Raw genomic sequence first — 16,359 nt, 5'->3', positions numbered from 1 at the left:
CCATCGAATTAAGGTAAGAGGTCGGGTTTTGGCATGAAAAAGATGATTTTGTGGGCTGTTTTCATGAGATTATGATTTTGGATTGAAATTGATGTTTTCGGGTTTACTATGACGTTTTTGAAGAAACCGAGATATGGGTATTGAGCGTGGGTATGTTTGGCACGTCGGGATTGTGGCGAAACCCCGGAAAATCTGATTTCCGGGGCTGTGCACGTGGTACACGACCGTGTACCACGGGTGCACGAACGTGTACTGATGTACACGAACGTGCACCTAGCGAGGTACACGATCGTGTACTAAAGTACACGAACGTGTACTTCTCATGGTACACGAACGTGTACAATGAGTACACGAACGTGTACCCCTGAGGTGCACGAACGTGTACTTGGTTGCACGATCGTGCACCCACCAAAGCGCACACCTGTGCACCCCAACTCGCCTCCACACGTATGCAAACTGTAATTGACCTAGGCATTCGACGTTTTGAGTAATTTGACTCTAAAGGACGGGTTTCGGACTTTGAGAATCATTAATCTCGAGATTAGCTCGACGTTTTAGATAAATTATAATAATGGAAAACGTCAAGGACGTTAAGCGATTTTCAATTATAAGAAATAGTATTCGCTAAGTCGTTTATACGACTAGAGATATTGAATACGTAAACAAGTATAAAATGAAACTGAATCATAAAATCTAAAAGTATTATACGTATAATAATGCAAGAATCACGTCTAACTATTAACGATTTATCAGACGTGTCAGCAAACGGTGGGGTCAGCCGACGTGGTCTGGCACGGGCATATTATCATATTGACTTCGTTATTGATTGGATAGCGGTCACTGTGAGTTGCACTTTACTTTCGTGTATTATCGATTAATATTATCTTGACATCATATTATATATATATATACTGTTTATATGCATCGCACTATATATATATATGAATTGTTGATATGTTACATGTTTTGATTAAGTTTTATGTACGAGAACCTAGTATACGATCCAACGAAACTAGCTACCTATTGGGTGTCAATAGGCTGTGTGATCACCAGTAATTGAGTCAGTCTAGCGTGTCTGACTATAAGATATGATTTGAGATGCATGCATGGTTTGATTATGAAAGCTATGATATGGATACGATACGAGAGTGAACTCGGTTGCAGTGTAACCTGAGCCCCGTATCTAGTAGGTTGGACCTACCAGTGGGTTGGACCCACCTCTTTGGAATTAAGAGATATGTTCTGACTGACGTGGTTGAACGTGAACGCTCCCGGGTCAGACTATTGGAATCAGTATGATTTGAATAATAGTGAGTTACGTTATGTTTCAGGGTTTTAGTTTCGAAAGGATCGAGTACTTGTTCATATGTATTTTTGTATTAATGTTGATTTAAAATGCGATGCTATATTTCTATAATAATACCGTTAGTAAATGCAAACTCACTCAGTATTTCCCCAAATACTGACCCCTCACCTTTGATGTCTTTCAGGTGCTTAGCTTGTGGACTTAGCTAGAGGCCAATTTTGAAGTCCAGAAGTCAGCTGTATATATTAGTTTCTGACTTCTGTGAGTGCTGCAGTAGTGGTCCTGTGTCAACAGAATAGTAGCCTAGTCAGCAGTTTATTTTGATTGTATATATCAACTGCTGTATTTGTCTATATGCTTTTTGATAGGCTACGTACGTTGTATATGATCCACGGCCCCAGATGCCAGTGAGATGTTTGAAACACTAACTGATGTATATAGTACCGCGAGGCCAGTTCGTACAGGGTACGGTAACTAGAGCCCGCGAGGTTTTGAAACAGTTAGTGTACATATTCGGTTATATGTTATATATATGTATATTTGCTTCCGTTGTTTGTTGTTATTTGTTTATATTATATTTGCGAAAAATAAATTGTGAGTTTAGGCTTGCTACGGGTTCCGGAGCTACCACTCCCGTTCCCTAGCGCCGGTTGCGGCTCAATAATTTTGGGTCGTGACAAGCAGCCTTCTCCCCAGAGGTTTTATCGGCAACCTTAGCATCAACAGAAGACCCCTTCTTAACGGCAGCACCATCGCCCTTTCGCCGAGCAGCGGTAAAGGCAGCCATATTAAACACTACAAGAAACAAAAAACTGATAAGAAAACAAAACAAGATAACACAAAAATTCAAAATAAAAAATAAACAAAGACCGAGAACAACCTTCCCGCTTCGGGTCAAACTTAACAATAGGCAGTTTCGGTATAAGACAATAAGCGTTTATTGGACATAAATATCCGAACAGACTAGAGGGGGGGGGGGACTTGTGATAACAACATAGATGAACAATCTCTGAATAGGACATAAACCGGGTAAGGCAAACCATAAAACCACCCCAACCAGCCGACCAAGGCACATAAACAACACCATCTAAACCGAGCATGACATATCACATCACCATCTCGGTCAAGCCGAACAGAACACACAACGAGCAGCATACATGGAAATACCATCTCGGTTTCACCGAACAGCATACAGGGAAATACCATCTCGGTTTCACCCGAGTTCACCTCTCACTGAGTACAAACGACAAACCTGTCAGAATGTATCCTGATATTCCAGACAATATCTGCACAGATAAAGAGAATGAAATCAGGTCTGTCGGCCCAGACAAAGAGGAACAAAAGACATAGTATAAAAGGTTAAGAAAAAGTATGTAAGAAGGTTAATTCTCTTTTTTTCTCTCAACTCATAACTCACTTTCACTTCTTATTCTTTCTCTCACTAAAACATCTACTGACTAGACCATCGGAGTGGTTTGCCGGAATCACCATCCGGCATCCTTCTTACGGTTGTGCTATGCCTTTCAGGTACGGTCTTGAAGCTTCCGCCGGATCAGAGTGTCGCCGCCATTCCACAAGTTATCAATAATATTTTGAAATGTTGGTTAAGGATAAAAACAATGCTCATATGGATGCTGATGTAGCTAAAGATGGTGATTTTGATCCTGTTTTGAACTTTGTTGAGCTATTTTGAAATTCAACTATTTTGTATTTAGGCATGTAGTTATTTCTGTGTTATTTATATTTTTTATTTTAAATGATGGTAAGGTGCAACCTAATGCGGGTGATAAGGCATTCAATAAGGGTGATAATGCAGCTGAAAAGCCGTTCGATAAGGATGTTTCCGGACCTGCTTTGACTGATAGTGCAGCTGAAAAACCGTTCGACAAGGACGATTCTGGTCCCGCTTTGACTGATATTGAGGTAATATATTGTTTATTTACTGATTGCCTATATATATTACGTATCTTATACATCTAATTTTTTCAAAGAGCGACAACATTATGAAGGACTTGTCGATGGGTGCTAATTTAGACTCTAAAGAGAATGAACAAGAGAAAGAAGAAGAAGATGACAGTGATAAAAATGAGAAATATGACCATGATGATAAGGATGATAAGGATGATGGTGATGCTGGTGGTAATGCTGGTGGTAATACTGGTGGTAAGGCTGATGATGGTGGTGCTATTGGAAGAGAAGATGATGGTGGTGGTAACGCTGGCAGTGATCTTCTTCCTAAAGTATCAGAGGTATGTATGTTTTATGTCTCTTTTATGTATCACTTTTTGGTTTTATATTAATTCATTTATTGAATTTCTTTGTAGGCTGTTTCTGAGAAGGTAAATGAAGATACTTCTACCTATGCTGGGATTGATGAGATTACACCTCAGGCTATAAAGAGGACTACAAAGCCAAGTCGTCTATTACAATCTCTATTTCTGGCCCAATTCAGTTCTGGAGATTCTGAAATTAAGGAGGATGGAGATGTTCTTGTTGTGAGTAGGCTATTCCCTTTTGATAGCGACGTTGGATGTGTGTTTATGTCTCTTGAACTGGCTGAATATGAGTCGTGGATTAAATATGGAACATTGAAGATTGTTAAAAAAATGAGTAAGTCTTTGTTTTTAATATAGTATTTATTTTTTATATATCTTTTATTGTTTGAAATTATTATTATTTGTCATTTAGGGGAAGGTATTATAAGGAAGCAGTTAACAAAATTGAGCCACCCTTTGATTTTGGCGTTGAGGAAATCGATAAGAAAGATGGTTTTACGCGCTTGCGGTTGGAGATATGCCTTTGGCAAATTCTGTATGTTTCTATATTTTGAGTTTCTCTGATACATTTTTGTTATATGCATTTGTATACCTGATATACTTAGATAAATACATTTGCTTTTTGTTTTTTGTGATTTAAACTATACAGATAAATATTTATGTGATACAGTGGTAATACATATACTTTATATATTTGATACCTTGTTGTTTTTTTTATTGCAGCACATGGATGTGTTGTTTTATTACCTTAGGAAAAAAAGGGAAGTATGATAAAAGTTTGACTTTGAAGTTTACGACAACGGACATTTATTTTGACCAATGCTTTCAATCATTTGCAAGCATCTTTATGGGAGGTGAATTCAATAAAGATCTGGTGTTAAGTGATGATGTGATTGGTGAGTACATGAAAGGCCACCGTATGCGTGCTAATACTGCCTGGAAAGATTGCGAGATCATTTTCATTCCGTTTCATGTGAAGGAGAATAGTCATTGGGTGCTTCTCGTGCTGAATTTGAGGTTTAGGAGGCTGTCCGTTTTAAATTCTATGCGTACACCGTCGAGTGTATCGGCAGCCAAGCTGATCGCCGCTCACTATGCAATTGTCCTTCCTTTCTTTCTTGATGCGCTTGATGTCTTCAAGCTCGACACTGTTTGCGATATGAGCTCTCCATTTTACATTAGCCAAGGGTCTACCAATCCATTAGATTTGGTATTCGAAGATTGTCTCCCTCATCAAGAGTACAAGTATGTTTCTTTTATAATTTTTATATTTTATTTATCTAACTTTTTCATTTCTTATGACATAACTTTTTGCAATGCAGTGATTGTGGTATCTATGTGTATTCTTTTGCTGAATACACTGCTTATGGAAAAGATGATGATCTTGTGAAAGAATATTATATCACTGATCATCGAAGGCGTCTTTCATTTGGTCTGTATAACTATGGGAACTGGAAAAGCAAGTTTAATATCAGAAGTTCATCATAGATATGTGAGGTGAAGAGAAAAAGAAAAGGGAAGGCCAAGCATATTTACAAGCATTATAAGGGAAAAGGAAAAGCTTAATGAAGAATTAGTATTAAGTGATTATAGGAATGACATTTAATTTCAGTTTTTTTTCTGTGTGTTATATTGTTTTGTTCATGATACATTTCATGATTTGGGTTTGTTTTTAAGTACTGTTATATTGATATCATTTGTAAGCCTTTTGTCAATTTTTAAATTGAACAAGGAATCCAAAAAAAACATTATTGAAGTGATTCAACGTAATTTGAATAAAATTATAAATGTGGACAACAACTATTTTTAGGGTGTTTTTATGGCAAAAACACTTTAAAAACACCTAAAAACATGCATTTTAAGATTTTTAATTAATTGGATTTCTAGATTTAAGCATAAAAACGGTTAATTATGGCTAATTAACACACCTATCAAAGAATTCATGGCAAAGACATAGAATTTAATTATGGAAATTTTATAGTAAATCATGTCAATTTGACAGCAGTTAGGACAAAATAAGAACTTTCAATCTATCATGCATCCTAATTGATCATGGCAAATAAACAAACATAAAAATTAAAGGAATTAATTAGAGAGTCCTCAGAATTGCGGATCTGAGTCCTTGGCTCGTTTGCTGATGAAGTAGATGCGGAATCCAGTTTTGAATATGTTGCTTGCGTTGCGTTTTTGGAGAATTAACACGTATTAGGGGATTTTAGGACTGGAAACTGGTGTGGTTTGGAGTGTGTATGTGTGGGAGTATTTAACTAGGGTTTCTATCTAGGGGAGGGGTCAAATTCTCTAGCTATTTTTCTAGGGTTTGTGTGCTTTTTTCTGGTGTTTAATTGCCGACCACTTGCTAGGCTGATTAAGGGCTTTATTTATAGTGGTTAGGAGTGATCTAGGGTTAGCTAGAGGTTCAGTTAGTTTTAAATTACTATTTACCTAGTTAGAATTTGTTTTAAATTTAAAGAAGTGTTAAGTGATAGATTATTAGAATTAGTATTAGGTTTAAATTATTTACTTTAGTTTTGTACATGTTAAATTCGTATTAATTAAGTGATAACTACGTCTAAAAGTTTTATTTGGTGCCTGAAAGTATTAAATCGACTCTTAGGACCTTTTGGGTTTGGGTATGGTAAATTTCAATCCATAAAACATGCACATTGGCCCATAAACTTCTAAGACGTTGCAATTAGTTCAATTTCTGGACTTAGACTACAATCTCTTTGGATTTTTTGGGCTATTTACGCCTAATTATGCTATAATACTCCAAGTTTGCAGCTGTGCACAGATTACGCCAGTTTGGATTCCAACAAGCAAATCTGTAGCTCGTCAACCGGACAAATTTCTCTGGTAATCATCATTGGACGTTTCCGTCCCTTATCACTTTTTACCTGTCAAGAAAATAAGTGTCTACAGGTACACCCATACTTTCTTTCTATTTTTAATACTTTGTCACATATTTGAAATTACTAGTGACGTAGCAGAATATGAGGCTCTCCTAACAGGGCTTAGCATAGAAAAAGAAATATAGGCGGAAAAGCTAAGAATCCACAGCGACTTATAATTAGTCATAAGCCAAGTTTTGGGAAACTTCCAAAAACATGGAAAAATACATGGACAAGATGAAAAGCAGTTGAAGCAAATAGAGAAAGATGGAAGATAGTGGGAGATAATCCCAATTCCAAGGAAAGACAACACCAGGGCAGACGTGATAACAAAGACTGCTGCCGTAAATAACCTCTTGTACCAATCTTTCAAGATGAAAGAAAATAGGCTTACACCCTTGGTGGAAGAAAATGAGACACTACCCATCAAAGACTTAGACTCATGGATGCAGCCCATTGCGACAATACCTAACTGAGGGTACTCTCCCGGAAGAAAGAGCGGAGGCCACAAAAGTAGTACGCTTCTCTTCAATCTATTCCATGATAAACAGAATGTTATACCGTACATCTGCCACACATCCATGGTCTAAATATATCTTTAAGGAAGAAGAAAGTTACATACTCAAAGAAATCCATGAAGGAGATTGTGGAGCCCATGAGGGAGTAGTCATATTATACGGAAAAACAATGCTTCAGGGATTTTATTGGCCAACCATGAAGAGATACGCGGAAGAGTTAGTGAAAAAGTGTGATAAGTGTCAAAGATTCGTGTCATTCATCAGAACCCCGGTATCTCATCAATCTACTTAGGCAGTCTGTGGCCTTTCATGACGTGGGGAGTATACATTCTGGGACCTTTTCCTCTCGCACGGGGACAACTCAAATTTATAGTGTTGACGATTGACCACTTCAAGAAATGGGTGGAAGTACAACCAATGAGCACCATAACCAGCAAGAAAATTCAGGATTGGTTGACAAAGGAAGTTTTAAGCAGGTATATAATGAATATATTACTTTCCTTTTTAATTTTTTTTAAAATTTGATACCAGATATACTAAAAGAACAAAGCAGGTTTGGTACACCACATGCCATAGTCACAGACAACGGGAAACAATTTGACTGTGCCAAGTTTCGAAAGTACTGCACTAGTCAAGGAATCCTTTGAAGTTCACCTCTGTAGCTCATCACAAATAAATGGTCTTACTGCGGTGACCAACCGCACCATCCTGACATGGATAAAGAAGATATTAGACGATTTAAATGGGAGATGGGTGGACGAGTTATACCATGTCATCTGGGCCTATAGGACTACCCCCCGAAAGGCAACAAGAGAAACACCATTCCGTCTCACATATGGAACATAAGCAGTACTTCCTGTCGAGATTGGAATGACTACACTACGTGTACAAGTCCTAAACGAAGAAAGTAATGAGCAATCCCTGAGATTGTGCCTAAGTGTCATAAAAGAGAGAAGACACCAAGCAGCTGTCCGAGCAGAGGCATACAAGAATCAAATGACCAGGTACGACAATGCTCGAGTAAAGGAAAGAGACTTGCAAGAATGAGACCTTGTTTTGAAAAAGGTAGAGATAGGCACAGGAGCCGCATGAGTTGGCAAGATAGAGGTCAATTGGGACATACCGTACCACGTGACGCGAGTAACAGGAAAATGATCTTACAAAATATCATTTCTTGGAGGCACACCACTACCAGGAACATCAAATGTTGCAATTTTGAAGAAATATCTTCAGTAAAGGATGTAACAGCCATTATGAAAAAAGTTACACATTTCCTTTTAGTTATAAATAATATTTATTTTTTGCATTCTACTAACCAAAAATAAATTAGAGAAGACACAACAATATGACATGGGAAGATCGACCATAGATCAATAAAATAGAAAGTCTCCAGCAAATTGTAAAGAAAAAACTTACACAAAGTTACAAAAAACAAAGGGCAGAAAAACGAAGCCCATAATACGTTACCCCTCTAGGTACATACCAAAATTAAAAATAAAATATGGCAATACAAATAAGCCTAAACATCTTTATTCTCTGGTAGGGTCGCTCAACAACTGCGGTTCCCATGGGGTCTGTTCCAGTCCTAGAAAAAAGCGGCAAATCGTCAAGGGTGTCCTTTGGAGGAGGGTTATCAATATCATCACCCTTAAACATCATGCCCGAGTTAGTGGCCACCTCTCGAGAGGAATCTGAGTCACAAGTAGCAGTGGGAGAAGGCAAACTAGATGTTTTTGCAGCTACCTTAGCCGTCACTTGTTGACCCAAGGTTTTGAGGTCTACCGACAAAAAATTTCTAATATCAGAATCAGGATAATCCCCACGGATTATCTTAGCCATGGTGGCACAGTAATCGGTCAAGCAGCCACTAACATACAAGTTGGCATCCTTTTTCCTATTCTTCAAGTCTAGGGCAGCTTCGCATAGGATGACTTCAAGGATATCTCTACACTTTCTCGGTTTGCAACTTTCTTTTCCAGAATCTTAACCAGGTCAATGTTGGCCTGATTAACTCGGGGCAAACGATGTTTCTCGGCTTGAAAGAAAGCATGCAGCTCGAATAATTCTTAATAACGCTTCTGAATCAATTCCAATATTTCCTCTTGCAGATGACGCAAGATAGAGTTATACTGACCAGCTGCAAAAGAAACAAACAAAATAAGCAACGGAACAGATAACAAACCACAACAAACTAAATGTTAAAACCTGTGCATCATACCTGCAGTAAAGAGCCGTCAACCTGATCACAAATTTCATCAGCATAAAATTTCTCCAAAATTCCCATATCCTCTGGGAATTGGATAAATTGCGAAAACATTGTTGACACTTCTAGAGACATCATAGTCAGGATATTAACCTTAGTTTCCATCCAATTCCTGAAGTCAGGACAAGCTTCTACATTCTTCTTGCCTCATTTAGAGGACTCCTGCTTCACCCCCTCTAGAGGACCCCTGATTTTATTGCTGGAAGTAGAAGGAGGCAACTCATCTGACCCCTTCTCAACTTTAACAATAACGGGCAGAGGAGGCATTGAAGAGGAAATTTTGACCCCCTGTGATCACCGTATCGTCAACCTCATTAAGGGAAATAGCCAAATTATCCAAATAATCATCTCCCATATCTGCAAAATAATAACAAAGAATTAGTAAACAGTGTAACAAAAAAGACAAACAAGAACTCAAAATTATCATATCCTCCTGGATAGAAGTCGGATCCACAAAAGAAAAATATGGAGAAGTATGACAAGACTGGGACATAAAACCCTCGCTTTCAAGTTGTTTCTCAGGCAAATCACGCGGAGGAAGAGCGACATCAGGAAACACCCGAGTCCGATAGCTATCAACTAGGTCATGGCAATCATAACGACTCATACGGGCATCTCTAACAAGGCCATTTAAGACGACAAAGTCAGTGGGATAAGGTAAGGAAAGCACTGGATCAAAAGGGTCATCTACCCACAGGTGAGGGAAACTAGAAAACAGAGAATCATGCTTTATCAAGAAAAACGTCTGCTGCCAACGCTTAGTAACATTGGGGATAGAACCCATCATCCTTTTTCCCTTCACCGGACTCAAGTAGTGATAAAATGCGTTGGCTTTACGGGTGACAGTGTAAACCCCTATCATGAGTCAACTCTATGAAAGAACATAACACACAAATCGCATTAGGATTAAACTAGGCAAGAGGAATCTAAAAATGCAACACGAAATTCTAAATCAACGGATCTAGAGGAAAACGTAACAGAATTATTCGCGGTACACCATAATTTGACCAACATTAGGTTTTGCACTAGCTACGACTCGAGAACCACAAGCAGACAAAGTATACTTAGATAGAACGTCATATTTACTCTCAACATCAGATAAACAATCATCATCTATGTTACTGGTAAAACTAGCAAGAGCCATAAGATCCATAGAAATGTCAGAGGAAGGGATAGCAATAGCCACCGATGACCTAGTACGCATCATGATACTTAAATGGGTGAAAAATAAAAACGGAGAAGGAAAATTGCATGAGATAGACCAGAAAAGACAATTAAATGGCGAGGAAGAGTAACATAGACTGAAGAAAAACAGAGAATGAAGGAAAACAAAGAAGAGAAGAAATAAGAAGGAAGGAGAAGGAACACATGCATTTAAGAAGAGAAAAGACTAATAACTGCCAACATTGGGAACGTAAAACATGGCGAGAGAAAGGCAAAGAGACATAGAATATTAAAATTTCAAAATAAAAATAAATGCAAAGCCCAACCCAAAAATAAGAAAGTAGATAGCCCAAATAAGAAAAAGGAGATATGGATCAAATGCAGGACCAAGGGAAGAATAAGGTGAGTAAGCAAAAAAGAAGAAGAAGCAAACATAAATGCTTGAAAAGAATAGATCGCTCGGGAAGGGACTAATGATGGACCTTTGAATACTTCGCTAGTTCCTAACACAAATGTCAGGGACAAACTCAATGGTGCTTATATGACTAGCGTTGTCCCAGACTTTGTAGGCAACAATAGATGTGGTTGACACAAAGCACGCCCCAAGAAAGTTGCTGAGATCACATGCGATAACTAACAAGTCAAAAAGATAAGGCTATAACCCTGAAATAACAGGGATGATGATTAAGCTTATTTCGCTCCAACAAGAAAATGAATTGGAAGAGGAGAAAGATTAAATATTCAACTACAATTGAAATACTGATTTATATATATATATATATATATATATATATATATATATAGAGAGAGAGAGAGAGAGAGAGAGAGAGAGAGAGAGAAATAACTCAGGTGATGAAGGTACGTTCATTTATTTTATTACTTTGGTGATTACACCATAATAACCTATCAAGATCCTAACTTAGACATCGGAGGGTGTTCGAGCCAATATCGGCTCGAATCCTTCTAACCTATTCTTTATTGACAAGTTGAAGTAAGAGTTGCTCGACTACGACGAAACCATCAAAACATTTATGTCTATTTGATCAAATGGAATCTACTTAATTATGGAAAAAATTTGTGAATCAGAGTGCCCATTTTCTCTTTTATTATACTTTACAGAGACATTATTATTTTCCCTTAATCTAAAAGAGATATTTAGAATCTCCATTCTTTAACTACGCTTAACATGAATTCTTTCCGGCATGAAGATATCTTTTTCGACTAGATCTCGAATCTGTTGTTTCTATTCCAGCAGATGATGTTTAGATGTTAGCTTTCTAGCATAAGCTAACATATGCATTCCTCTTGGTACAACGACAGATCTACAGCACACTAAAAGAAGCATGAGTTGAGTTAAAAACATGAGAATGCTCATCCAAACAAAAATACTTCTCCTCCACTTCCATATCAATCGTCTCATATGTGGCAGGTCAGATTCCAGAGCTAGTGATGCTTTGTGTATCTCGGGGATGCCGGCTCCTGATTTATATTCTGCTCGCGATTCTACGACCACCTTCAAGTACGCTGTTGGCTCCAGTCCTTCTATGATATCCTTCATTTCTATGTCTAAAATCTGGGTTTCTGTTTGGAGTCCTGCCATGATAGGAGCTGTCTGAATGATTGTTTGGATAACCCGGACTGGTTGGCTTTTGAACCGCAGAATACAAGCTTGACTTGAGCTTGTAATGATTTTTCCAGTTGCTGATGTGAACTCTACTCTCACCTTCACAAACAAAACAAAAATAAAATGCTAATTTGTTTGCAATATGGTTTTTACATTCTTATACATAAGACTATCAGTTGGATGGATAATTCCTTGACTAATATTAAGGTTTTCCTCATGAGTCACGACCTCAAAAAAACATACTACGTACCTATTTTTACGAAACGGTTACCAAATTATAGATGCAGACAAGGCAAAGAAGTACAATTATGTACAATAATAGTTTAGAAAGGATAAGAAATATACCTGGAAGATGCCTAGGTTGCGATTGTAGTCAGACTCTGGCACAATAAGTGAAACAGTAAGATGCAATTTGTGGTTATGTGGAATTATACGCACTCCAGCTTCCTTGGGAGCCAAGGCAGACGCTTCAACTGCACCAGAATATGGCATGATTGGCACATAAGCAACTGGACTAGTTTTTGTATAATCAAAGTTGAGAGTTTGTGTCAGCTGAATAGGCTTTTCTACTATTATTCTCATAATCAAACCTCCAAACACAAACCCTAAAGTCATTAACCCTAAGAGCATGAGAAACACATAGCTTGACCAGAACAATCCAAACCCAACCCTAAATGCTATATTTAACACTGATTTCTTAGCTTTCTCAGTAACTCTTCTCCTTGAAATACCCAAAATCCTCAAAAGTTTCTTCGTCAAATACGCTCGAACATGTCTTAGGGTTCTGAAAGGAAAGAAGAAGAACATGAAAGAAAAATAGGACAACCGAATTGGAAATGTTAAAGAAGTAGCCACAATATTGAACTGAAATCCCATGAGTTTTATCAGCATTGTTGTAAAGAAAGCAAGAAAGTTTATTTCCTTGGACTGCACGGAACCGTCATGATCCTCATTTTTGAAGTAATTATTCACTTTCCTACCTTTTCTTGCACTTCCCCTATCATTTTCTTGAAAAGTATAGTTTCTTCCTTTTGTATTTATAGAGCCACATTCTTCAGAATCTTGAAAATCTCTAAGCTTTGAGGTAGAGCACCATTTTTGTGGAACTTCATTGCTCAAAGAATTCATGTTCATCCTTTTTCGATCCACAAACACTTTGTCAACTCCATCTATTGCCAAGTTTAGCAGCCAATGTTTCAGTGCATTGCACAGACTCGGAGTCGGAGTCGGAGTCGGAGTTGGAGATGGAGATGGAGTCTCTATATTATCAAATCCGCAATATTCATTTTTCTGATGTTTCAATTCTTCCATGGGGAGTGGGGGTGTAGTAGTTTTTGAAGAGTGAAGAAAACGGACTACGTGAAACTGTCTCACGATGACCAACAATATATGACTTTATATGGCAATAACATATTGGGAATTTTGGACAATAAGTGACTTTATTAAAAGCATACTTTGAGAGAAATAAGTTTTTCAATATATGCCCAAATTTTGAAATTAATTAGATAATATAAATTTATAGGTTTAAATAGTATTATAGAAAAATGGAATAAAACTGAATTTTCAATTAATAAAATAAAATCGTAAAGGTTCGAGAAGGATATTAAACAATAAATTTTGGGTATAGTAATTAATCAAATAAGATAAATTGATAGATTTGAACAATAATCATAATAATAAAATAAAAATGAAACAAAGATGTAATAGCAATAAATAAAAAAAAAATTATGACCCAAAATTTATATTTTATATAACGTAGATTGTCCAATTTTAATTTAATTTTAAAATTTATAATTTGTCGAAGATTATTATTTTTTCTATCCTATGAATCTTTTTATATGAATATAAAATTTATACTCTAAAAACAATAGCACTGATGAAATAATTGTTTAAAATAATATAATTCTGCCATGTGACTTGAACAACAAATAATTCAGATGGTTGTAATATTAAAAAATAATAATTATATATTTTAGTATTTTAAATATTCATTGGCATTTTATTTTGGATAATTTTTGCGTGGAGGTATCATTCACATGAAAAATAATTCTTCAAATTTGAAGCACATATTTCATTTTTCTAGGGATGCTAAAAGGATTGTAGAGATAGAATAGATTGGATGCATTGGCGCATCAACCAATGCAAGCAATTGTTTTGGCTGAGGTTTAATTCTGTTGTTAGAAGAAGAGATAAGATGGGAGACGCGCATTTCAATACATTTGATCCCTACCTAATAAGAAAGAAGTTTCTATTGCGGTGCTTTTGTATCATTCATCTATATCTATATCTATCTATATCTATACTATATATAAAAAAACAGATGGGGGAAGACAAATAAATTTACAGAATAATTCTTTCCAGTTTACTACTAAATAAAGGTTTTATAGTCATTAACTAATTAATTATTTAATTAATCACTATTTTAATTAAAGTCCTAATTAGAATAGGTAGCTAAATTATCTATAATTTAGTATTTATTATATAAAAAATAACTAAATTTTTTCCAAATTAGTAGAAATACCTATTTTTTAGTTTGATTGAACTACAAAATTAAAATATTTAGTCATTAACTAATTAGTTATTTAATTAATCACTATTTTAATTAAAGTCCTAATTAGAATAGGTATCTAAATTATCTCTAATTTAGTATTTATTATGTAAAAAATAATTAAATTTTTTCCAAATTAGTAGGAATACCTATTTTTTAGTTTGATTGAACTATAAAATTAAAATATTATATTTGGTCAATATAATATTATTTAAATTTCTATCTTATTATTTATAAAGATATTATTAATAAAATTAAGTTAATTATTTAATTATGGTTATTATAAAACAAAAAAAGAATAAATTCAGTATGGAAAAAAATTTAATAACCGAATATATTATATTTACTTTTACAAAAATTCTTAACTAATTTAATATTAATTATAAATAAAAAATTAATATAATTATAATAAATTTATTTATATGTTCAATGAGGAGTTACGTTACGAGCCACGTGCATAGCACGTAATGCGAAACTAGTAATATATAAAAGTACGGATGGGGGCGGGAACAGACAAATTTACTGAATAATCCTTTTCAGTTTACTACTAAATAAAATTTTTATAGTCATTAACTAATTAGTTATTTAATTAATCACTATTGTAATTAAAGTCCTAATTAGAATAGATAGATAAATTATCTCCAATTTAATTTTTAGTATGTAAAAAATAACTAATTGTCTCCAAATTAGTAAGAATGCCTATCTTTTAGTTTGATTTAACTACAAATTAAAATATTATATTCGGTCAATATATTATTATTTAAATTTCTATCTTATTATTTTTAAAGATAGTATTAATAAAATTAAGTTAACTATTTAACTATGATCATTATAAAACCAAAAGAAGAATAAATTTAGTATGGAAAAAATTTAATAAGCGAATATATTATATTTACTTTTACAAAAATTCTTAACTAATTTAATATTAATTATATATAAAAAATTGATATAATTATAATAAATTTACTAATATGTTCATTGAGGAGTTACGTTACGAGCCACGTGCATAGCACGTAATGCGAAACTAGTAACTACAAAACTACTAACATTAATTCTTTTTGCTTCTTTTAGTCAATAAAAACATTTATAAAAGGTGTATGTTGACTAAGAATAATGAAAATTGTTTAAATAAAAATTTAGAATCCTAAATCAAACTAAAAAAAGTAATTTTAATTTATTTATATATGTGTGTGAAAACATATAGAGATGTATAGGCTTGCGAAAACTAGATGATTTTAATTGTAAATAGAGTCACCCCCAAACGAGGCTACAAATTACCTTTGGAAATACTTAAGAGGAGGGTAAATCAGAATTAATAGCTAATTAAAAAAGTTTTTTAAAAAAATTAGAGAAAGTAAAGGTTTAGGAGAAGAACACAAATCAATTTTAGAATGGTTTAGCAATCCACTGCCAAAGTAAAAACCCTACTGCCAGCCCGATGGCAAACGCCGCCAACCACCTCCACCCCTACCGCTCTACGACCATCCTTCCACCACCAGCTCCCTCCTACATTATCACGATCCATTTTCATGGATCGCGACCGGCGCTAGGCTATGAATATGGCTATACCAAAACTCGTAGCTAGATTTGCGGATAAATAACAAATACATAAACCTGGAAGAAAACCAATACTCGGTGGCAACCGAGACTTCAGCCTAGTTCTAACAGTTCTTAATACTCAACATTTATATAATAAGTGCTCGGGCATTTTCCGAGTCTCTAACATGGCATAAATACTTATTAACCCAAATTAATATAAGAATGCTAGA

General features: G+C 35.4%; 1 protein-coding gene across 1 annotated transcript; it reads right to left on the bottom strand.

Moving 5' to 3' along the window:
- Positions 1-11,661: 11,661 nt before the first annotated feature.
- Positions 11,662-16,115, bottom strand: LOC126668301 (seipin-2-like). Its single transcript, XM_050361506.2, has 4 exons — positions 16,014-16,115; positions 15,869-15,909; positions 12,388-13,435; positions 11,662-12,141 (listed from the first exon to the last, which is right to left on the bottom strand). The coding sequence occupies exons 1-4, from the start codon at positions 16,113-16,115 to the stop codon at positions 11,662-11,664; spliced, it is 1,671 nt and encodes a 556-aa protein (XP_050217463.1).
- Positions 16,116-16,359: the final 244 nt, after the last annotated feature.

Source organism: Mercurialis annua, linkage group LG2 (assembly GCF_937616625.2).
Source record: "Mercurialis annua linkage group LG2, ddMerAnnu1.2, whole genome shotgun sequence".
NCBI lineage: Eukaryota > Viridiplantae > Streptophyta > Magnoliopsida > Malpighiales > Euphorbiaceae > Mercurialis > Mercurialis annua.
Note: the sequence above shows the minus strand (reverse complement) of the source record. Positions and strands in the feature narration are given on the sequence as shown.